The 25367-nt window shown below is 34.9% G+C and overlaps 1 protein-coding gene across 1 annotated transcript; it reads left to right on the top strand.

Annotated features, from left to right (window-relative positions):
- On the top strand, nucleotides 1-24642 carry LOC123654377 (probable tubulin polyglutamylase TTLL2). Its single transcript, XM_045590288.1, has 12 exons — nucleotides 1-81; nucleotides 179-301; nucleotides 2209-2312; nucleotides 13961-14111; nucleotides 17273-17435; nucleotides 17595-17708; nucleotides 18042-18247; nucleotides 19235-19383; nucleotides 19657-19813; nucleotides 20664-20744; nucleotides 21590-21787; nucleotides 24402-24642. The coding sequence occupies exons 1-12, from the start codon at nucleotides 1-3 to the stop codon at nucleotides 24594-24596; spliced, it is 1722 nt and encodes a 573-aa protein (XP_045446244.1). The 3' UTR covers nucleotides 24597-24642.
- The last annotated feature ends 725 nt before the right edge of the window (nucleotides 24643-25367 follow it).

Below are 25367 nucleotides of genomic sequence, written 5' to 3'. Positions count from 1 at the left end.
ATGGCACAAATATTTGACAATGATGAGCCCTTTGTTTACCGATTAAACGATAATGGGTTTGGACCAAGCCTCCTTATAAAGGTAATAAGTTAATGTTTGAGTTGAACAGTAACATATATTTGTTTTATACACGAAATTCTTGTTACTGGAAATTTTTGTTTCATTTTGTACTCCGTAGGTTTGTACTGAACGTGGCTGGCGATTGTACCAGGGATACAATGGAAGCGAGGAGAAGTGGAATCTTTGGTGGCGAAATAGTGCTTTCCCAGCCACTTCTTACAAGACTTTAGGTGATTGGCAGGTGAGAGAGCAGGTATTTACCTAGTCTTAGGAAGTTTACAGTGTACCTTTTAAAAATAATACTTTTTACCGTTTTTGTGTTCTTAATATATAACATTTCAATAATAAATTGTATGTGTATATGCATACCTTTTGATTGACATCCTAAGCTAGATTTTGATAAATTACCTACTTTATGTGTAATGAGAATGATTTATATTTCTTTTCTTAGAAGTATGTACATTACACGTATGTATATGTAATTATATCCTTGATTTCTTATGTCACCTGTCAAAAACTTAACCGACTTCCAAAAAAGAAGGAGATTCTCAATTCGATTGTATTTTTTTATGTATTTTACCTCAGAACTTACGACTGTGTGGACCGATTTCAATTATTTTTTTAATCGAAAGGTGGTGCATGTAATGTGGTCCCATTTATTTTTATTCGACTACTAGAGTTATTTTTCAGTAATCTTTTTATATATCTGTATTTACTTGCCAATTTTTTCGTCTACCTACGTTGTGTTACTTGTCGATGTAATTGAAGTCAGTTTTTTTTTGTTTGCGAGCAAACGCAATATGTGCTGTCCTCGGCATAGTATCCACAAGTCAGACGCAAATACCTGTTATTAGAAGGAACGATATCGCGACCCTCAGCGTTAATGGCTCTATCTTCGCGATAAAATAATTATATACAATTAACATAAACTTGATGTAGATTAACAATAAAAATTTATGTAATAATTATTTTAGTCCTATACGTAAATTGTCCTAAAACTTTTAACATCCTGTAACGGTAATCACAAAGTTATAATAATAAAAACATTAAGCTACAACGTATTAAAACAGTAGTAAAAATTAGTACTATGTAAAAGTACGTTTCTTTGAATACAATATTTTACAGGTGCTGCGGATATACGTAAACAGTTGCGTCGTCTATAAAGTCGGAGCTATTACAGTCCTCTATAGATATTCATTCATGTTTACTATTGTGTTTTCTCGTGCTTGCGCCTAATCCAAAGTTATGACACTGTGACAAACGTCGATAGTTTTATGACCGATGCTGCTGCCTAACGATATTTTTATTCATGTGAACCATTTTATTATAAACGCTACTTGTAAAGCTCGTCGTAGTCGGCTCGTTGTGGTTTTGTATAAATTGCCAAATATAGTGCCTATAAAGATTTTTGTTACTAACCCTGAATGAGTGTTAAGGTACTTTTTGAGGTATAAAATATAAATAAAACGGATGCGTACATGAAATACACATAAAAAATATACTACAAAACAAAAATTATTTTGCTAATTTATCTCTATATGATGTAAATTTTTTTCTTACCTTTTCTCTTGATCTATCTTTGTACCTGTTTTCGTATCTACCTTGAAGGTTATATAAGTTTAAATCCGCAATAATAAACGTTTTTAAAGAAAATCTTTAATGGTGGAAACATAAAATGCGTTAACATGAACTTCATAGCGGTTTCTTACATTTTTTTAGGGTTCCGTACCTCAAAAGGGAAAAACGGAACCCTTATAGGATCACTTTGTTGTACGTCTGTCTGTCAAGACCCTTTTTCTCAGGAACGCGTGGAGGTATCAAGCTAAAATTCATATCAATTATTTAAGTCTACTGTCCCTTGGAGCTGTGAAAATATCAAACGTCTAACCAAACGCAATCGAAAGACCGTACCGACAGTCGTTTAAGCTGCAAATTTTCGACATTTGTAAGGGAATCAAAACTTACAGGGTCCCTTGTACGAAGCAACATCTATTAGCACAGATAAAGGAAAAATTGCAAAAAGCATACATTTTTAGTTATATCATATAATAAAAATGTTTTTAATAATTTATTTGTACGGAACCCTCGGTACGCGAGTCCGACTCGAACTTGGCCGATTTTTTTATTTAATAATTATTTTCATTTCAGTTTATGAATCATATTCCAAAAGGTGGTTCGATATGTAGAAAGGATAGTCTGTCTCGACTGCTGCGATGTATGAGAAGAGTTTATGGATCGATTTACGACTTCAGGTTAGTTTTATTGTGCAATTTATGCAGTAATGATTTATCACAGTGCTTGGTGCTTATTACTGAATTATTACTTATAAACCTTGCATAAGCAATGTGCCATTAAATATGCATCTTTGATGTAGAAAAAAATCCTTGTTTTTTTTAAATTTTACTTTCTTTTACAAGCTACTATGCCAAGGTATTTCTGAATAACCGTCCAATGAGCGCATTAGCACGGCTTTAATTTACAATAAATAACATTTTACTAGGAAAAGATTTTTCTCCAAAACGCAGTTCTTTAGTTCTATTTAGTCAGTCAGTCAGTCAGTTCAGTCTATTGCAGTCCACTGCTGGACATAGCCCTTCCCAAGTTCGCGCCAGACATCTCGGTTTTCCGCAATCCTCATCCAGCCTACACCGGCAATCTTACGTAGATCGTCGGCCCAGCAGGCCGGATAACGTCCCACACTGCGTTTGCAAAGACGCGGTCTCCACTCAAGGATACGTCTGCCTCACCGGCTATCGATCCTGCGACATAGATGACCAGCCCACTGCCACTTCAACTTGCTAATTTTGAGGGCTATGTCGGTTATACTTACGTCATTTAGTAATAATTTTCCATTTAAAAACGTGTTTACGTGATCACGAAAGCTATTCTGCAGAACAAGTCTATCAAAGTAGCTCGTACATTTAAACAAAGTCAAATTTAAAAAAGGGCTTAGATCATTCGAAGGAACGCAGCTTGGAGTCGAACAGCCTGTATATATATTAGGTATTCTTATTTATTACTTTTGGAACGAAGTTCATTACGAAAGGCTTGACATTTGGCTGGGCGACCGAACTGAAAAAAATGTGATACTAAAACCGTAAGAAAAATATATAACGGAAGTGACGTAATATCAGCCACACGACTGTATAATATGACGTTTGTAAAACTAAAATATTACTAGTAAACTTTTTAAAAATTATTTATGTAATTTTATACTGTCTATAAAAATAAATAAAGACACATTTTTTTTATGTCACTTAATAGTTTGAATTATTATTATTATTATTATTTTGTTTAATTTATTTTATTTTACGGTATTTGTTATTATCTAAAATACTAAATTTCCTCAATACTTTTATGTACTTAATTAAAAACCAATCAACAAAATTAAAAACAAAAAAATCAAGAACTGGAAAATATATATAAAATTCAACATTTTTTTTTCAAATTGTGTTGCTTCTTTACTATCCGAAGGAACTTCGTTCCTACCTGGTGTCCCATGACACCGCATAATTTTCAATTCTAATATGCTTGGCGACTGACTTAGGATTATAATAGAAGACGCGCGTCCCAGGTTTCATGTTTTTTTTTTTGTATAAGAGTAGGTCGGCAAATAAGCTTGTCCACCTTATGCTAAGCGATTAACATAGTCTATAGACGCTTGCCACTCCAGAAGCATCACAAACGCCTTGACGACCCTACCCCCGACCCTCCCCAACAGCTCTAGCCACCTTATTCACCATAGGAACACGAGAGTACTCGAGAGCAGTATTATTTAGCTGTAATCTTGTGTAAAGTTAAGGAACTTCTCCAGACAGGCTGCTCCGAATTTTAAGCAGGACACATCCTGCTGTGCTGTGCTCAAAAAATATATCACATTGCTTTATAATATAACACTGATTATTTTTCTTCTTCATTTTTTATATACTGAGAATAACATAGAAAAAGATTCAATTCTGTACATAGAATTTTTTTATTGTATTTTGTAGCTCAGTAAAGCCCATAATTATTGAGGAATCCACCTAGAGATTCTCAATTAATCTTTTTATATCAAAAACAATTTAGAACAAGATTGTTTGCCACGAAAAAAAAATTGCTTTATAATGTTGATTTCGGTAAAAAAATCTAAAATTATGAAACACTAAAATCATGAATTACATCATCCATAGTTCGGTTCATCATTTTAATACATATTTATACTTTGAAAATAAATGTACAGGACAGCTGTCGTAGTTTCGTAGTTCTTGTTCGTTGGTTTATATTGTTTAGATAAAACAAATATTGTAGTATATTGTTTATTTTCGTTGTAATCGGTTAGATTAAAATAGATAGGTTAGAGAAAAAATAGATACTTAGTAATATTTACGGTATTGAAACAGCTTATACTCGTAATAAACGATCGTAAATAGGTAATGGTACAATTTTATCGTGATTGCATTTATGGTTAGTTAATTTAAAATACAGAATTTATAATGTATATTGGGGATTTACTAATAAAAGTATGGAATAAACAATACCATTTAATGTAATAAAAAATCAACACGCAAAACCATGAATTCCAATCGAGGTTATTGAGTGAAGGGAGGTAATTGCACCCTCTATATTTTTGTGTTGCCCTGCGTTAATCAGAAATGTGATATCGATTTTGATAAGCCACATTATGTACTCAATATAAATTATTTTTTATTCGAATTGATTGTTAAAAACGACCATCCTCTTAATAGAATTTAAAGGTATATGAACATCAGGTAAAATATTTTAATTCTTTTACTGTGTTTTTATATATTTACTTGGGAACCTAAAATAATGGTTCACTTTTTGAAAATTTACTAAATCTTCTACAAGCTATTAGAAATCTTAAAAAAAAGATGGATGAAATCAATAAATTCAATCTCGACCTATGGCATGATCGAAATTGAGGAATCATTTTTATATACACTTTTATATTCTTTTACAAGATCTGTTCAACGAAAATCTACTTATTGTTAGAAAATGTACCTTTATCATATTCATATATCTGTTAGTTGTTTGTTGTAGTGTTGTTTTTATACATAGAACTAAATAAAATATATATTGAAATACTATAGATTCCATGAAAATGTTAACATCATGTTGGCATGACATAATGATTGCAAATTATAGATAGTTCCTATAACTCCCAGTCACATCTAAATATAAAAATATGACTGAATCGTTCCAATAACATCAATCACAATTTTTTTTATACCAAATATCAAATTATTAGGTAGTGGTATAGTATCATTGGTTGCTTGTATTGTATACGTGCATTTCGAATTTTGATTCTTAATCCATAAGTAATAAATCGTATTTTTGTATAAGTATTAGTAATTTCAGTCAACTATACTTTGGGAACTCGTGTCAATCGTTTCACGTCATAGGCCATTTGAATGAATCCACGCGGCTATTGCGTGTTGCACGGTATTGACAATTTTTCCTGTGTACACTAAAATATCCGGTACCTATTAAAATATATAGCGTAGACCAGTTTTATCCTAAAATTACCTAAGAGACATTATGGAGAAAAAAAAAAAAAAAAAAAAAAAAAACGAGAATTAATTATTAAAATATTTTAAAGCTTTTTCTTATATATTTTTATAAATACATATAAAACATAATATTAATAATAAATTCAATTGTAAAAGCTTAAAGCTTTTTAATATCTATTGAGTAAGTACAACAACAAAGCATGTTGTTTAAAATTTAATAACAATATCAAGTTACAATATTTCAATAACATATAGCAATAATTTTTACAAATCCGACAACTAAAGTTTCAAGAACGTGATCGCTGCATTGGGTTAGTTATTTTGTAATAGCGATAAAATAAAGTTTGTTAAAACGATGTTTGAAACAAAATACCGAGGAATTAAGTTGTCGGCAATATTAAATTAGGCAAGTTTAAAGGTCGAATTAGAAATTCTTCCTAAGGGGACGAAGGTGAAAGTTCGAGGTAATATTAAATTGTAGCCGAGTTATATTAATGAATCGTAATTACGCCAAGTGGTACCGGGCTTCGCGTGACTCTCCTAAGAAAAAGTCAATGTCATAGTTTTGTTTTATAGCAAACTAACAGTTCCCCTCGGCATCGCTCGCGTAGAAATTGATAATATTTAAAAAGAGGTTCTAAAATAGTGTATTATCATTATATTACAAACTCTTTGTATTTTGTTCTCATTTATGGTCTTCTTTTTGTGTAATAGATTTACTAGACTGTTCGCAGAGCTCCTTCTCGAACACGCTTCACGGAACAGTAGTCTGAAAAACAGCCTTTCTAGCTCATCTCAAGCCATTTTAAGTAATTTTTGTAATACGAACTAATCTCTTATTTTACCGTACGTAATTTCCGCAAGCGATTGAATACTTATTTTTAAAATTAATAAAATAAATTAATAAACATATTAAAACAATTCATGAAATAAATTAGAAGTTTATGTAATCGTCGTTTTACAAACTTAAAGCTAATGTATATATTAAATGAATGTATAAGATATATATCTCCTGGCACCTATTATGGTATAATAAATAATTACTGGAAGGGAATGGGGCTGATAGCCGAGATACAAGGCTATGCCTAGTTCGGTTACAGATGCTAATCTCATTACTTCTGATATTGTTGCCACATTATCATTGTAATATAAGTTTGTGAAATAAAGATATTATTATTATTATTATTATTATTTCTTTTATTCAATATATTTTCTTATGATTACATTTTTAAACATATTTATAAAAAAGACAAATAAAAATATTTAAAAATATAAAAATAGTAGTCCTCCGGTGACAGGTTGAGGCCCAGGCCATCGGTAGTTAAGGCTCCAGGCTGAGGAACCTCCTCACAATGCGGGCCGTTTCAAGCAACACTGCCTTTTGAATCCGACCCTTGATCCAACAGTCAAGTGAGAGTTTCTTAAGGTGTTGGTCGAAACTCTTCGCGAATAGACCATTAACCGATACAACAATAGGAACAATTATTGTTGAGTCTACATTCCACATGCCGGTAATTTCGTGGGCAAGGTCTAAATATTTACTTAATTTTTCTTTTTCGGCCTTTACGAGATTATCGTCATGTGGAACTGTAATGTCAACAATAATTGCTCGGCGCGCTGATCGGTCTACTAGCACTATATCAGGTTTATTGGCTGCAATAAACCTGTCAGTGACAATAGATCGATCCCAGTAGAGCAATGCACGACCATTCTCAAGAAATGGCGTTGGGCTATACCTATAATAAGGCAACTCATTTTCAACGAGGCCGTATCGAATAGCAAGTTGTTGGTGTATAATCCTGGCTACTTGGTTATGTCTGTGCAAGTACTCACCGTTAGCAAGATGAATACAACCGGAAACAACATGTCTAATGGATTCTCCAGGCCTATGGCAAGCCCGGCATATGTCTGGAGTTCCGTCTTTCATGATATGTTTCCGGTAGTTATTCGTCTTAATAACTTCGTCCATAATTGCACAGACAAAACCTTCGGTTTCTCCGAAGAGGTTCCCGTGTTGTAACCAGGATATAGAGCTGGGCTGGTCTACATCTGGGTCTGTCAGAACTTTGTAGAACCGGCCATGTAATTCCTTGCTCTTCCATACGGCCACGCGATCAACGGTACGCATTACTATAGGCTTACGCCATTTCTCTTTGCCTAAGGACAGCGGAGTAAAGCCCCTATCAACTGCAACAACGTCCATGTGCATATCGCTTTTCATATTTAAAAAGTACTGTCTGAGATTATACACCTCACGATTGTGGAGATTTTTAGCGTTTAAAAAGCCACGACCCCCACATTTTCGTGGGATGTATAATCTCATCACAGACGATCGAGGATGGTGTATTCGGTACGCTGTTAACAGTTTACGGACTTGGCGATCAAGAGTATCTAATTCCGTTTGAGTCCATCTCAAAATGCCAAAGGTATAAACGATTAAGGGCATAACCCAACTGTTAAAGGCACGCACCTTGTTACCGCCCGAAAGAAAGCTATTGAGAACTTTCTTCAGCCGGCCAAAGAATCGTTCCTTTACCAGTTGTTTCATGGCTCCGTCATCAATGCCCAATGCCTCTGACATTCCGAGATATTTATAGGTTTCACCTTCGTTGAGAGATCTAAAAGACAAAGAGTTGTTAAGTTTTAAATTTTGTGATGATACAGTTCTTCCTCTTTCTACATGGATGACAGCGCATTTATCCACACCAAACTCCATTCTTATACAAGTGCTAAAGGTTTCTGTTATTTTTAACAACTTGTATAAGTCTGGTAGTTTGGATGCGAAAAGCTTCAAATCATCCATATAAAGTAGGTGAGAGATTGCTTTGCTTCCTCTACGAAGGTGAAAGCCCAACCTTGAATCCTCTAATAAAGTGCTTAAAGGGTTCAAGGCTAGACAAAACCACAATGGACTCAAACTATCACCTTGAAAAATACCCCGCATAATCCTTATCGGTTCAGTCGATCCTGAAACATCAACCGCACCCGGATGACGTAAAAAAGTGTTCCACTGTCTCATACACGTACTCAGAAAAGAGCACAAAGCAGCATCAATTTTGTATAGCTCCATTACTTTCATAAGCCATGTATGAGGCACTGAATCATACGCTTTCTTGTAGTCAATCCAAGCGGCAGCCAGATTTTTCCGGTTTCGACGTACCTGTTGGCATATGGTCATATCTATGAGGAGAAGTTCCTTGGTACCGCGACTACCAGACTTACATCCGTTCTGAGTCGTAGCCAAAATATTATTTGTAGTAATATGTTTTGTAATTTTTGTGACGAGAACAGATGTAAGTAGCTTATAGATGGTGGGTAAGCAAGTTATAGGACGGTAGTTTTTAGGATCAGCGGTACATCCCGATTTGTATAACAGGAATGTGGTACCAGTCGTCATAAATTTTGGTAAAGTATTAGTTGAAATTGCGTTTTGAAATTGTGATGCCAGGATGGGGTGCGAACTACGAAACCATTTAAGCCAAAAGTTATGCAATCCGTCCAGTCCAGGACATTTCCAATTCGACGTTGAACGGATTGCATAACTTATATCTTCTGAATTTATTTTAATTTGTTCCATTTGTGGAAGTGAGCTGCACCTCCTCCTGACAACATCCATCCAATCACTCTCAATGTGGTCAATGGGGTTCGACCAAATATTTCGCCAAAAATTATTTATCGATTCTCGGGTCGGTAAATTACCATTGACCACATTAGTAGTGCACTGTTCCCAATTCCTGTATACCTTTCGTTGGTCGCTTTGAAATATGCTATTTTGATGATATCGATCCCTGCGTTTTTTATACCTCTTAATGCGTTTTGCCCATGCACAGAGTTTTTGCTTCAGAAAATCTATGCGGTCTGAGACTGATGTTATGTACTCGTTGGATCTTATATTTGTACCCGCAAAAGCCTGGTGTACAAACCGCATGATTTTTGGACGCCTGTTACCTGCCCTGAAACATGTTAATTTGGCTATTAGTGTTCTGGTTAAATTTATTCGTTTTTCAATTCTGGCCTGCCAAGCTGGAGCTGTATGGGATGGTAAAGTAATTTTATTTGATTTAAACTTCACATTAGCTACATTACAAACAGCTGCAGCTCCACAGTACAGAAGTGAGTGAGTATCGGATAAATTTTGAGTGCTGTCTAAATATGGTTGTAAAATTTTATCCATAACACCTACTAAAGCCAAATTACGTCTGTGAATAGGCAAACGAGGTAGCTGTGGCCTAATATTTGGTGGCAAGGATCTATATTTCAAAATAGCATCCTCCAAAGCTCTCCTCATAGGCTCATTATCCTGTTCGTTTACCGACAAATCAACACTGTTAGGAGATATATGATTTATATTAAAATTTATTACCTCTCTTTGCTCTTTTTGTGATGTTTGTATATCACGAATGTGACTAACAGTATTAAGTTGTGGTAAATTTGTACGCAGCCGCTCAAGTACTGATTCATCCAGGAGGTGACAACGCTGAATGGCTCGTACTTGATCCGATAGTCGTTGTGCGGTTACGGTGACGGTTGGTTCAAGCGCCTGAAACAGAGACAACATCGTTGAACGATACGCAGTGAGGTTAATTCCCCCACCTGTCGCCTCATAGTACGCTCGCATGACACTCTCATTCATTTTTTGAGTCCATCTCATGCGGCGCACAGCACCACCGGCAGCGGGATTTCTTGTGGGAGCGCATTGTCCCTGAACCTCCAAGCAAGCTGGTGGCGGGCGTATGACTCGTCGACGGTTAGATGTTCTCGTAGATGAGTCAGCATCGTAAGCATCCGATTCCGCGGTGGACGGCGGTGTTTGATATTCGTCATCTGTCGTTGACGACTGTGTTTCGGAGCTCGATGGAACCTTTGGTCTTTTTTGTGCGCGTCGTCCTCTGGCTTTATTCATTTTATCTTCTTGTTATTAGTCATTTTTGTGATATTTTAATTGTATTTTCATATTTAAATATATTTTAAAATAATAAATTTAATGACAAGATAAAAAAGCGTCATTTCAGTTGACAGCTGCCAGGTTTTTTATTATTATTATTATTATAAACATAAAATATCATGCTTCTATTTTTTTTACTTTCTATATGATAGGAAAACATTTAGGATATATTGAGGCCTAATAATTAATTTAGGACTAGACTAGTTATTCTCATACTCCCCGCCGACTCATGGCAGAAAGGCATGACATGCGGCTGCAGTCCTCGGCGGATGCTACCCGTTACCGGCAGTTGAATAGACAGATCTTCAAGTCCTCGACAAGCGACCTTCGCCGCTTTAATACTGAATATATTGAAGAGGCCATAGAGCGGAACAAAGGCTCGAAAGTGTTCGCACGAGATCTGTCTATTGGACAAAGCCAATTAGTGCAGTTGAGAGCCGACGATGGCAGCGTCATCTCGTCAAAGCCTGAAATCCTGAGGGAGATCGAGAGCTTCTACGGGCAGTTATACACCACACAGAAACCCGCCAACATCAAGCCAAACGACCCCAGAGCCAAACTAACAAGACACGAAACCGAAGAAATCCCAGACGTCAGCCTGTACGAGATTAGTAGTGCTCTCAAACAACTTAAAAACAACAAGGCGCCGGGTAATGACGGAATCACAACTGAGCTTTTGAGAGCGGGCGGTAAGCTAGTACTCAAGGTCCTCCAAAGGCTCTTCGATTCCGACATCTTCGAGGGCAAAACGCCAACGGCATGGAATAGAAGCGAGGTAGTGCTGTTTTTCAAAAAGGGTGATAAAGCCTCTAAGCCATGTCTACAAGTTGTTTTCGAGAGTCATTACGAACCGTCTCGAACGCAGGTTTGATGACTTCCAGCCTCCTGAACAAGCCGGGTTCCGTAAAGGCTTTAGCACCATAGATCAGATATTCACGCTGCGGCAGGTTATAGAGAAGACCGATGAGTATAACTTGCCATTATGCTTAGCATTTGTGGACTATGAGAAGGTCTTTGATTCGATCGAGACATGAGCTGTGCTGCAGGCTCTCCAGAGGTGTCAAGTGGACTGCAGGTACGTCAAGGTGTTGAGGTACTTATACTCTAACGCCACAATGTCGGTTCGATTGCAGGACCAGAGTTCCTAGACCCCACGACTCCTAGAAGACCTGAACACAATGCTCGAGCATCTCAACAGTGTTTCCCAAAGAGTGGGACTTAAATTGAACATGGAGAAGACGAAAATTATATCGAACGTCCATGTCGCACCCGCTCCAGTTCGCATTGGGGGCACTGTTCTCGAAGTTGTTGACCATTACGTGTATCTCGGACAGTCAATACAGCTAGGTAAGTCCAACTTCGAGAACGAGATCTCTCGTCGAATCCAACTCGGCTGGGCAGCGTTCGGGAAACTACGGAGAATCTTTGCGTCCAATATCCCGCAGTGCCTGAAGACGAAAGTCTTCAACCAGTGTTTTACTAGTGATAACATATGGATCCGAGACGTGGTCGCTAAATATGGGCCTCATAGGAAGGCTTAAGGTCGCTCAGCGGGCGATGGAGAGGACAATGCTCGGTATTTCCCTACGTGAAAAGTCAGAAATGAGGAGATCCGTAGGAGAACCAAGGTAACTGACATTACTCGGAGGATTGCACAGCTGAAGTGGCAATGGGCAGGACACATAGCTCTACGAACCGATGACCGATGGGGCGGAAAGGCTCTCGAGTGGCGACCGCGTACCGGGCGTCGCAGCGTTGGCAGGCCCCCCACGAGGTGGACTGACGATCTGGTCAGGGTCGCGGGAAGCTGCTGGATGCTCGCTGCGTAGAACCGATCATCGTGGAGAGCCGTGAGCTGATGATGAGACTAGTTATTTATTTATTTATTTTTACAAATACTTATCGGGGTCTACAAATAAATGTTTATTACAAAAGCAGTCCAGAAATAAAGGCTTATGCAAATTTTAGACGCACTTTTATACAAAATTTCAATGAATTTGGTGTTAGTTATTTTCCCTCAATTTCAAAGATGCTGAAATACATATTTATTTGTGATCAAAAGCTTAAGAAAAAGGTTTCAAGTTTCTTATTCAAGAACTTTGCAAATTTCCTATCTTTACCCATTTAAGGTTAGAATTTCCACGAAACACGTTAACTCGACGTTAACGAGAAGGAATAACAAAATTGCAACTCCAAGTTTCCGACTGCGTAAAGTGAACGTCTTCTTTTGGGTTATGGTATTCCCATGTATCATAAATCCCACACATAAAAAAAAATTAATAGATAAAGCTTTTTCAAAATTTATTATTATTCGGTCCAGGATTACATAGTTGATATAAAGATATGTGCACTTAGTGACGCTGTATTTTATGCAACATGTTTCTAATTTTGTACTAAAACACAGTTTATATATTATTTTTCAATAGAGTAACTGCGGAGTTTTTTGCCAATTCTTCTCTACAGAATCTACAAGGCAAATCGGTGGTAGCTTTACTTTTACAAAAATAATAATTTATTTTTAAAATTTTACGTTGTAAAATGACGATTTGAAAGTGCTCTTGGGGACTATTTGAATAAAGCTGTTTTTTATTTTGATTTTGATTTTGACTCATTTTTAATCAGTAGTCAAGAATAAAATTTGATATTTTAATGCTTCAAAATGACGAATTTTCATTTAAATTATCAACCCTTATTTCATCCCTTTCAAGCTAGATTGTCCATAAATGTTGAAATACATATTTATTTATTTTTAATCAGTAGTCCAAAAGTTAAATTAGAAAATTAAAAAAAATGACTGATTTGTGCGGTTCTGTTGCAAAATACGTTCTTGGTTGGACGTCAACTATTTTCACTACCTCTTATTTTATTAACTACCTCTCTGTCAAATTTTACGTTCATAGCAGAAAAAAATTAAGAACTTTTTCTGTTAGACCTTATTTAATGCGGTTCAAATTGCAACACATGTCCTTAGAGGATATCAAATAACTATTAACTATCTCTCTGCCAAATGTCAATCTTGTAGTACAAAAAATGTGGTATTTTATAAAAATGTTCGAAAGCGCTTAGAAAGGCGAACGGCGAAGTGCGGTCTTATCGCAAAATGCGTTCTTGGTAGACGTGTTCTAACTATAAATTATCTCCTGCCAAATTTCATGTGCGTCCAGCGGACTTGAGATTTCGTGATAAGACGACCCTATGATTTTTTTACAAATGACCAACTACAAAAATGAAACATGAAACAAATAATGTATCCATATGTATATATTATTACTTTATATAAATATTTATACATGTAATGAAAAATAAAGTCGGAATTCTGAAAATAATGAAAATGGTAGTTTGTTTCAATACTAATCATTTAAGACTTATTTTCTATATGTCCTATTTTTTGAACACATTGGCGATTTTAATATTTACGTATAATTTTTCTAAAACAATTAACTTTCAGTCCGCCGTGCTTCCACTTGCCCCTTGAATATGCGAAGTTGGTTTCCGAGTGTTCTCGTTTAAGGCGCAGTGAAGAAGCTGACGGTTCCAGTGTAGTATGGATACATAAGCCAGTCGCACAGAGCCAAGGCCGAGGAATTTTCCTCTTTAGGGTAAACCTATATTTATAATTTGACATAAGTTGGAAATATTCTTAAAATTATGTTCCATAGTTACGTAGCTGCCACCCTTGACTTTCGATTTATTGAAATTGGGGGTATAGTTTAACTGTTGTTTTAATCGGATTCGCTCTACAATTTCATGCTTTTAATTTTTCGGAAATACTAGATTTTAGCTAATTTTTGTTTCAATAGCTGGAGACCATAGAAATGTGCATCTGTATACAAGTGAGAGACATTTATCAAAAGACATACGAGTACACTATCCATCATTTCTGTTTATGTTTAAAAAATATTCAAAAACAATCAATATAGGACAGATACACAGGATAAGTTTTCAACTGAACATAAAACTCGCTTTTGCTTCTCGATTTAATGCCTCAATTCTATACATTTGTATGTAATATATTTTAGCACTTTGCTATCTTAATGTGTTATCATTTCTGTATTGTTTTGTCTGTGGACATTGTTTATCATAGAGACATAAACACTAATAGTTGTTACAACCAGCTTTCTTGTATTTATTTTTATTTATTTATTTTGTTTCAGACATAGTCCATATCTTAATGTTAGTATTACAAAAACAACTTATATCTAATGCTGGTAAATCAATATAAATATATATAGAAGCAAATAAAAATATCAATTTAATTGGTTATTTTCTTTCACGATTGATTAAATTTTATTGTAACTGTGACAATTGTATGTATTTAATTAAAACTATTGAGATAAACGTTCATCAATGGATGTCGATAGTCGTATAATATATTTATGTCGCATTAATTTAGTATTTGCAAGGTTTTTACGATCGTTTGAACGCATTAAGTTCTTGAGCACGTAAATAACATAACAGTACCTTGACATTTCTTAAGATCATATCACTTAAAACTAGTCCAATGAGTGATGTTGTGAATAAATAACGGCTTTTGTGTGTAAAATGGAGTAAGTTCGCTTTTTATCGTACGTGGTTTAAATTTAAATATTAGGTAAATGTTATGTGTTCTATTTTAGTCCAAGGTGTAGTATACACTTTTATTGACCACTAACTATGTCCCGCGGTTTTGCTGGAGGATAAATTTAAGGATAAATCGTACTTACATATTATATAGTCTCCTCGCTAAATAATTAAATACCTATCTTATAACATAAACACACGATCGTTCCTACGGTAGAGAACTTTTATGTATATTTGTGTTATAGATAACAGCTGACTGTTGTAGCTCAATTTTTTTTTGATAAGCATATATAGAAATTATTCCTTTATACATATATAGGTAACTAAATACAAATATTACAACTGGACTCAGGCGGGAATCGAACCCACAACACCCAGAGCAAAAACCAGGGCCACTACAAACTTCGTCAACGGGCTAGTCAATAGACTATCTAAAACAAAAAGAATTTTTCAATTCGAACCAGCAGTTCTTATGATTAGCGCGTTCAAACAAACAAACTCACGATCTTTATAGTAATAGTAGATATAAATAACTAAACAAGATAATTCTTCGCTATAGAACATTTTCAGGTAACGAAGTTTAAAATTGTTGTAAAATTTGTTTGACTAGATTTTTGAGTTGTGGCAAGATTATTAATGTTATCAACTATTTGCTAGAATAGTTACTACAATTGTTGCTAGATCAGTTTGTAACCTTCCAGTAGCAGCTAAAGTGGTTACTTGATTGGTTTGGCAAGTTTGTTTGAATTATTGAAGTAAAACTTTTTAACGCGCGCTTGACTTGGGGAGTAAGCTGGTGAACGTGTGACGAGAACGTTACGAGAAGTGTGATATATAAGTTCGTGAAGATAGAAAGAGGGAGAGAGATACGTTTCGCATTCGTCACTCGTGTTCGGTAGTATAACCATTCAATTGTTGCAGTTGTTGCTCGACTTTTTGTCGAACAACAGTCAGTTCGTCACTAAAGATGTTGCTAAGATAGTTGCACAACTAATTTAATTTAAGCTATTTATTGTTGGATTAAGTACTGATTAATTTCTGAACTGGTTCTTGACTATTCAATTAAATAAATTAAATTAGTACCTTAAACAGTTTGCTAAAGTAGTAGAGAATTAATGAGTAACAGTTGCTAGGCAAATTATAAAATTAATGTAAGCTGTAAACTTTGTTCTAAGAGTTTTTTAATTAGATCCTAGCGATATAATTTACATATTGTAATAAATACGGATTTTTAAAGGTTAATATTGCACCACGATTGTACGCAATAATATTATTCAAGTATGTAATATAACTTATATAATAATACTTTTATAGTATTATATATGATTCTTAACCTCTTTTTAACGACACTTAGCTTTATTATTTAATTAACACAAAACGATTTTATCGAACAAGTAAATTAATATATAATAATTTCGTATTTACTTTTTGTAGTATGTGAATAAGTTTATGATTAAAGTTTTCAACAAAATAAAAGATTTAGAGCATTCTAAAAATGGTTTCAAATATTTAAAAAGGTTATTCAATTTCATGTTGTTTTTCTTATATGTACACATTTTGAATTCTAAAAGTCAGTACGATTGTGAATTTGGAATAAAAAAGCAATATTTAAAACATCGTAATATCTTGTTTACCAAATCAAGATCCATCCGTTTCTAATGTGCAAGATTTAGGTAGGAATTGCTTTACAGAGTACAAGTAAGCACGCGATTGAGGCAGGTAATACGTTTCTACGCTACAATAATAATACAACTATTTCCGGAGTTGGGGATTATTTTGGACGCCATACGTTTTACGTACCTCAACTTCTAAGATTGTTAGACCAACGTTCGTCCGTCACTCGCCGCACCGCATAACGTAGGTAGTGAGATTACATAAGCGCACAGGATTACGGGGCTTTAAATCTTAAAGTTATTACGCGAAACAGTTTGGTTGGGGTCATTTTGGACCCTCGGCTTCAGCTAAGGGTTAAAGTTTTAAGTCCATAAAAATGACTAATAAACTCATGACCAAACGAACTTATATAAATGGACTTAGTTAAATTAAATTTAGTTACGAGACCAGACGACACAAACCTCAAATACTTATAGTAAGTTTTAAATGTATTGTCACTTCACTTATTTAATAACGGACCTTTATAGAAACGGTAATCTGATATTTATAATTTTATAGATAATTAATTATTATTATATTTTGTCAGAGTGTGTGTGACATGCGCTGCGGCAGTCCAGCTGTAGTTCAAAGATACATCGAGCGACCGCTACTGATTGCTGGATACAAATTCGATCTACGGTTATACGTGTGCGTTCCCGGATATCGACCGCTCACTGCGTATATGTACGCAGAGGGACTCGCAAGATTCGGTAGGTGCATACTTTTAATGAATACCAATAATTATATTAAAATTAATACAGTTTGTTTAATATACGAATCAGAGAAACTAAAAAGTTTTCATTCATTATTTCATTTTTTTAGTTTAGTAAAGAATGATTTTTATAATATACGTAGAAAATATTTTACAGGAACAGATAAATATACCTTGTCTGATATACACAACCCATATAGACATTTGACGAATTCTTCACTCAATAAAACGGGACCAAGGTACTCAGAATGCAAGGATAGAATAGGAAGTGGTAAATACTTTTTAATAAATCTGTTCATTATATGTATAGTATCAGTAATTAATTATAAGCAAAAGAAAAAACGAGTGTGCTATAGACCACACGACTGAAGTAAAACTTTCTATCTTCAGTAACTTATCGCCCGATTACACTTTTCGTAACATTCTGGTCATGCATTCACCAGCTTATTCCCCTAGTCAAGTGTTTGTAAAGAAGGTTTACTTCAAAAATGCTTATGTCTAATAGTGTCAAAAAACATGGAGCTTCCATCATAAGCTTGTTTTACACTGTAATTGTTCCATTGACCGCTAGATGGCATTAGTAGTGTGGTTCTCATATTTTCAGGGTGTAAGTGGACGTTGAAGCAAGTGAGACGGGCTCTAGTCGGTAGATGGGGTGCCATTGAATGGCTCGTCTGGCAAAGAATAAGAGCTCTTGTGACGTTAACATTATTAGCGCAAGCCGCAGGGACGCCCCCTGCGAGAAATTGTTTTGAATTTTACGGTTTTGATGTACTTCTTGATGACTCTATGAAACCTTGGCTTATTGAGGTAAAAAACGAATATTGGTACGCGAACTATTATTTAAGAGTAATAATAATTAACCATCGCTACTTATTAGTATTTAGGTCAAGTAAAACGAGTCCGATTGTTGCCTTTCAATAGCTTAAGGTTATAATTGATAATATACACCATATAGGTTTTGATTAAATAATTATGTGACCGTAGAGGTAGTTAAATGTTTGAAATTAATTATACAATATAGTTAACTTGTTTTGTTATTGCATTCTTAAAATGTAATTAGGATAAATTAATAAATAATAAATAAATACTCTTTATTGTTCACCATAAAGAAACGTTACAAAAAAGTGAAGCATACGTAGAAAGATGTACTTAGAAAGGCGGTCTCATCGCTAAGAACGATTTCTTCCAGACAACCTTAGGGTATAGGGGGGGGGGGGGCATACATAAGCGTAGAAAATGAGAAGCGATAGGGATATGTACAAAGAGTTGATAAAGAATTGGCATGGAATTTACAAGCTATGTTATATAAAGAAATAAATATACTACATATATACATACACACACATACACACACAAATATATCAATACATATAATAAAGGCGTAACGGGTTGCTGTCTGTACATTTAAGATATGTATATAAGGAAAAATATTTTTGGGTACTTTATCAACGCAAATAGCGCCCAAAACAATGATTGTGAGAATTTTTGTCTGTTTGTCTGAGCGTTTGTGCACGCTAATCTCAGAAACGGCTTATCCGATTTAGATGTGATTTTTAATAACATATTGTGGCAAGCTGAGTTTAACATTTAGTGTTTGTTTTATGTCAATCGCTCCATAATTAAAAGTTGAACATGTAAAGTCACTATATATAAACTACGTAAACATAAACTACATAATATATTGTAGTAATCGTTCTAAAAGTATAATAATCTATAATATAATAGATAAAAATAACAAATACTAAGTAGTTTAATATTGTTTTCAGGTTTTGATGATGGACATTAAATTTACAGGTGAACCTGTCGCCCGCTCTCGGCGCGGACTGTGAGGCGGACGTCATTGTGAAACAACCCATGCTACATGAACTGTTCGACTTGCTAGGCCTGCCTATGAGACACACTGGCCTCTCTCTGCTCCAGGGCCCTACACCGCATCTTCATAAGTATGTCATCATTATAGAAATACATTATCAACATTACATTTATCAACTAGTGGTCAAAGAGCTGGGTTAGCAGTTAGCAGTTAGTATGTTTGTTCCTTGCTCGGAATCATAAAGGACAAAACCATGCTTTCAGTTCCGGGGTTGTGGATTCGATCTCGCTTCGAGTTTGGGTGTAATTTATATATATTTATTTGTATATGTATTATTGACGTGTACATTTATTACCAGTCAGTAGGCAGTTAGAAAATACTAAGGTATAATTCTTTTCACTAGTTACAGTTCAGAAGATGAGAGCGGAGCGCTACGAGTGACCGCGTCCCGCGAGACGGCATTAAGACGCCGCGGGACGCGTCGCCAGCGCCGACGGCGTGCACTCCCCGTACACTGCGTCACTTTACAACCCCCCATGAGTGACAAGTTTCCAATTATAGTAAATAAAATCTTTTCGTCGTCATCTTGTCGTCTTGACCGAATTGCTCGATAGTGCTGCCAACCTTTGGTGCACCAAACTTTCTGTTTCGTTCTGTTTATATTACTGTCTCCGACATAGTATATATTAATTGTGTTTTTTCTCAAACAAGAATAAACTGACTTCAATTTACATTGACAAGTAATAAAATGAGAACTTAAACAACGTAGTCGAAATCAGTTAAATACGCGTTATAAGGGTAGGTCATAAACTACTCGTCAGATATCGCTCAAATTCAAACGGGAACATTTGATACGCACCGGCTTTCTAATTAAAAAAAAAAAAAAACTAAACAGTTATATAAGCTATGAGGTTAACATATAACTTATATAACTGTTGTAACACATAAGAAATTGGCCTATGGAAAAATCTCACAAACCTCATAAAAAAAGACAAATACAGACCAAATACTCATACCGAATTATGAGAGGCTATGTGATCTATGTGAATTTGGTCTGCATTTGTTTGTAACTTTCTCTTTTTCTCCAGCTTTTTTGAAGCCGGGTAAAAATTGTGTTGTGTGTGTTTGTGATATTAAAATAACCGCTTTTTACTAAATGCATATGGATGTATATACACGGTACATATACCAAAATAGCATTTTTTACAATTTTTGTCTGTCTGTCTGTTTGTTCCGGCTAATCTCTAAAACAGCTGGACCGATTTTGACGGTGATACTTTTATTTTAGAAAAATACTGCGAATTGAACACTAACTTTTTTGTTTAATTCCACGCTGACGAAGTCGCGCGCACAGCTAGTTACGTATATAAATTTAGTTACTGTTGATAAATGGCAAATTTTTGTTTTTAGGATTTGCCTGAGAAACCAAAAGATTATCAAACGGGTCTTTTATCGAAAAATTCGTCTGAAAGTCCCGACGCTACGGACCAGGTATTTACAGACAATTCATTACAAGTATGTGTGAGTTAACTCAGGTACGGCACAGCAGAAAATATCCCTCTCAAAATCTGGAGCAGCCCGACTGGGGAAGTATGGACCTTACTGAAGATCATAGCTAAATAACACTGCTTTTAAGCAGTGTTGTGTTCCTGTGCTGCGTAAGGTGATCAGAGCTCCTGGGGAAGGTTGGGGGTAAGGTCAACAACGCTTTTACGATGCTTCTGGTGATGCAGACCTCTGTACGGTAATCGCTTACCATCAGGTGATCCGTAAGCTTGTTTGCCGACCTAGTTGTATAAAAAAAATGTCGCTTGAATAAAAAAAGCTAACTTGTACACCTATTCGTACTTATACAATACAATATAAATATACTTTATTGTACAACTAGGAACAATAGATGTAACTAAAATATGCAAGAAATTTTTTTTATAAAGCTGCAGAGTTTATTAGGTTGAAAGCGCTTATCTCAGGAAATACTGGTTCGAATGAAAAAATTCATTTCGTGTTATTTAATTTAACTCATTTTTAAAAAAGTTTATTTATTGATGAAACGTTTGATCGAGTGTAAGGTAGTATCTAGAAAGGCTATATAGACTAAACAAAATTACGTGATGATCAATGGGTGCGAAGTATTAATGAAAAATGTTTTTAAAATTAAATGGAATATAGTAGTTTTTTTATATATATAAAAATATATCCACAGGCTTATAATGCCCGTGCTTTTGTTATTCCAATTTTTATTTTTGTTAGTATTCGTTACTTGGTACCTACACTACTGCAGCTTACATATGAATGTAGGAATATAGTAGTTAAATATTTTATACTATAATGAACAGTCATCGACGAGCGTGAGTGGGGCTACTACAGAGGTAGTGGACGAGGCCTGGCGCGGCGGGTATGCGACGGCGGCGTCTCGCCGGAAGATGCTTAGTGCGTGCTCGTGGGGTAACGGCGTGCGCTGGGACCGCGCCGCGGGCCGCGTTGGCCATTGGGTGCGGATATATCCCCACACGTTGTTGGTAAATGATGATCAGGTAATTAAATATTTCTATAATATATATATATATATATATATATATATAAATGCAGTTGCATGTTATTTTAGAGACACTCCAATTTTATTTTGTATATATAAACAAAATTTATTATTCCATATCGCCCGAAACCTCCTATATACTTTTGCCGCATTGAGGCAGAAATAAGAGTTATTATTAATATATTTCTATTTCATAACGTATTTAGAAACCAATGAGAAAAAAAAGTCAAAAAATCTTGCGTTGTAAGGTGCACGAATTCGCAAATTGCGATGGCCTAATTCTTTAACACGCAATAGAATATTTTGTCAATTATATGGAAATAAAAATAGGTAAAAAAACTTTTTAAGTTAAACGGTTTTATGTTAAACATACATTGCAATGTTTAAGATAAATGTACTAAAAACCAAAAAATAATAAAATAGATACAGTCGTGGGAATTATAAACATATGCATAGACTAGACTAAAATAAAACCGTGGGGCACGTCAATTGTCTACAATCGTTGATTAAAATGTTTGTTTTGTAATGTTACACTATAATTAGGCAGTTGTTCAACCGACAACGATGGACGTGTGATAAGTAGGGCTAGAATGTGGAAACAAGCTAGCAAGCTCGATTATAAGCGAGTTTTAGGGTTTCATAGTGGTGAGCGAGTAGTACTTTTATCATATGTTTTGTCGATTAAAGACAAACTACGAGCAGTGAAACGATTCCTCGCCAGCCAGCAGTGTGAATGTCCAACGATAAACTAGTTGAAACATCTCTTTTATTTACATGGAGTGTATAACTATTGGAATTTCCATGAGCAAGAAAATAGTAAGTAATTTCCTCACCGTCTGCGGGCCAACTGCATATTTTAACGACGAATTAAACGATTCTTCTATCGCACATTAAGTCGATAATTTGTAGACAATTGACGTGCCCCACGGTTTTATTTTAGTCTAGTCTATGCATATGTTTATAATTCCCACGACTGTATCTATTTTATTATTTTTTGGTTTTTAGTACATTTATCTTAAACATTGCAATGTATGTTTAACATAAAACCGTTTAACTTAAAAAGTTTTTTTACCTATTTTTATTTTCTAGTTTTTAGTTTTTATTTCGCATTCTGTTTAATTCATTTAGTGCTTCATTATTGCAAGGCCCATCTTAAATATTGAGGTTGTATAGTGCACTGTATTCTTCTTGTCAAGCCCTTTTATTTGATACCCATATTGGTGGGATTGATAAAAAATTGTTATCAGACATTTGGTAGCGGCGGCCAGCTTAGATTTCAATTTTGCATAGTAAATTGTATTCTACTTGTTGAGACCTTTCATTTGATACCCATGTTGATGGGATTGATAAAACCTAAGTTATCCGCCATTTTGTAGAGGCCGCCATCTTGGATTTTAATTTTATATAGTACATTGATTATACTGGTTGAGCACTTTCATTTGATACCCATATTGATGGGATCGATAAAACCTACGTTATCCGCCATTTTGTAGCGGCCGCCATCTTGTATTTCAATTTTTTATAGTATATTGTATTCTGCTTGTTGAGCCCTTTCATTTGATACCCATATTGATGGGATTGATAAAACCTACGTTATCCGCCATTTTGTAGCGGCCGCCATCTTGGATTTCAATTTTTTATAGTATATTGTATTCTGCTTGTTGAGCCCTTTCATTTGATACCCATATTGATGGGATTATTAAAACATAAATATTCCGCCATTTTGTAGCGGCGGCCATCTTGAATTTATAATGTTAATGAATAAACATAATTGTATTGTCACCAAAATCCAAAGTGTATACAAAATTTCAGATTAATCGGTTGACAGGAAGAGGGTGAAATTTGAATTACTAAATTTGACCCAAGAATAATAAAAAATAAAACAAACGGGGTGAGCTAAATAAAACCGTTTAAAAAACAAACGGGGTGAGCTAAATAAAACCGTTTAAAAACAGGTTGATCCAAAATTTTTGAACGCCAATTTATATAATATTAGCCTATGGACTTTAACACTGCTCTAGTTTAAAATCCACGTGGCATAATATTCTCTTTGCGTAAATCGATACAATAGTCCAAATTCCTTGCTCACGAATTACTTGTCATAGCCGCAGGCGTAGACAAGGTCAATGTCACAATGTTTGTTTTTATTAACCTACCCTTTTTTGAATTTGCATTTTGGTAGTGTTTGTCTAGGGTACCGGGAGTATATTTAATAAAAATATTTACATTGCTAAATTGTTTAGAATAAAAAGTATCAAAAATACAATGTGTGTTTAAGAATATAACTAATTATTTGTCGCCCTTTTTTGTTTACTTGTCCTAGTTTCAAAATGTTATTTTACATTTTCAACGCCAACAGAAGTGAAATTGAAGCTTTAAGCTTTTCGAATTAGAAATTAAATGAAATAGACAAAAAATAACATTGATTAATGAAAATGACAAAAAGCTATTTTTTGCTTCGTACACTAATAGCTTATTTTTGTGTAGTTTTTTAGAAGCGGTAGTTAAAGTAATTAATGAATTTATGATATGATGAGTTTGTTTATTCTGCATGGAAAGAGATTTTATTGAAGAAAATTTTTCGCTATCTATATTATCATGTGTGATTGTAGTTACAAGTGGAAGACACGAGAGAAAGTGTTGCCCAAGTGTCAAAGTTACTGCGTGCTGCACGTGAGGTCGCACGGGACGGCGGGCGGGATAAACAAGTCCCGCGCGACGGAGGCTGTGACGCGTTTTTCGAAACAGCACTTCGAAGAAAACTCACATGCAGTTCTAACTTCGAAGTATGGTTACCACCTTTCTAATGTGTTCAATTTTTTGTTAGTTAGCCTTAATAAATGCTTGCTCAAATTTTGTGTCTTATTTTTTAGCGTCAAGATTGTAGGTATATCGCTTTTATGTACTTCTTAGTTAACAAATCAAACTGCAAGCAAGTATGATTTATTACTTGTGAAACGCATTTTAAGCTATTTTTTGTTAATGTAACTGTGGGCAATCTTCAAAAGAGATATCTAGTTACGTCATCGTCCTTTTCGGCGATTTTGATGACATTCTTCCCGTTCTTCCACGTCAAATGCCTCTGATCCATCATTGCATACCCCTGATCCAAACTTAGTCGAAAGCATTTAAAAAAAAAAAAACATTTCTGGAAAATAAAAAATATCTTTATATAATTGTACTTGCTCGCAAACGAAAAAAAAAAAAACCAACTTCAATTACATAGACGAACAAATAGTCAAGTAAATACGCGTTATCAAGGATTACTCAAAACGTTGTAATCAGATCTCAGAAATTTAAATGTGACCACGTGTTGACATCAGCTTTCGACAAAATTAAAAATCATCAAAATCGGTACACCCAGTAAAAAGTTATGCGGTACAACGTAGGTCGACGACAAAATAGTCAAGTAAAAACGCATTATTAGATATAACTCGAAAAGTAGTTGTTAGATCTGAAATAAATTTAAATGGAACAAAATAACACGCACGACCTTTCGATTAATTTTTTTAAAATCGAAATCGGTCCACTCAGTCAACAGTTCTCAAGTAAGTTCTCAAAAAAAAAAAAAAATATAA

This window comes from Melitaea cinxia, chromosome 6 (assembly GCF_905220565.1).
Source record: "Melitaea cinxia chromosome 6, ilMelCinx1.1, whole genome shotgun sequence".
Taxonomy (NCBI): Eukaryota; Metazoa; Arthropoda; class Insecta; order Lepidoptera; family Nymphalidae; genus Melitaea; species Melitaea cinxia.
Note: the sequence above shows the minus strand (reverse complement) of the source record. Positions and strands in the feature narration are given on the sequence as shown.

What these genes read in the sequence shown, in the direction of transcription:
- LOC123654377 (XM_045590288.1), top strand. Translation starts at nt 1, where the DNA reads ATGGCACAAATATTTGACAATGATGAGCCCTTTGTTTACCGATTAAAC. An exon ending in GACCAAGCCTCCTTATAAAG is followed by an intron (nt 82 to 178) that starts GTAATAAGTTAA and finishes TGTACTCCGTAG; the next exon opens with GTTTGTACTGAACGTGGCTG. An exon ending in GTGACAAGTTTCCAATTATA is followed by an intron (nt 19,814 to 20,663) that starts GTAAATAAAATC and finishes TTTTGTTTTTAG; the next exon opens with GATTTGCCTGAGAAACCAAA.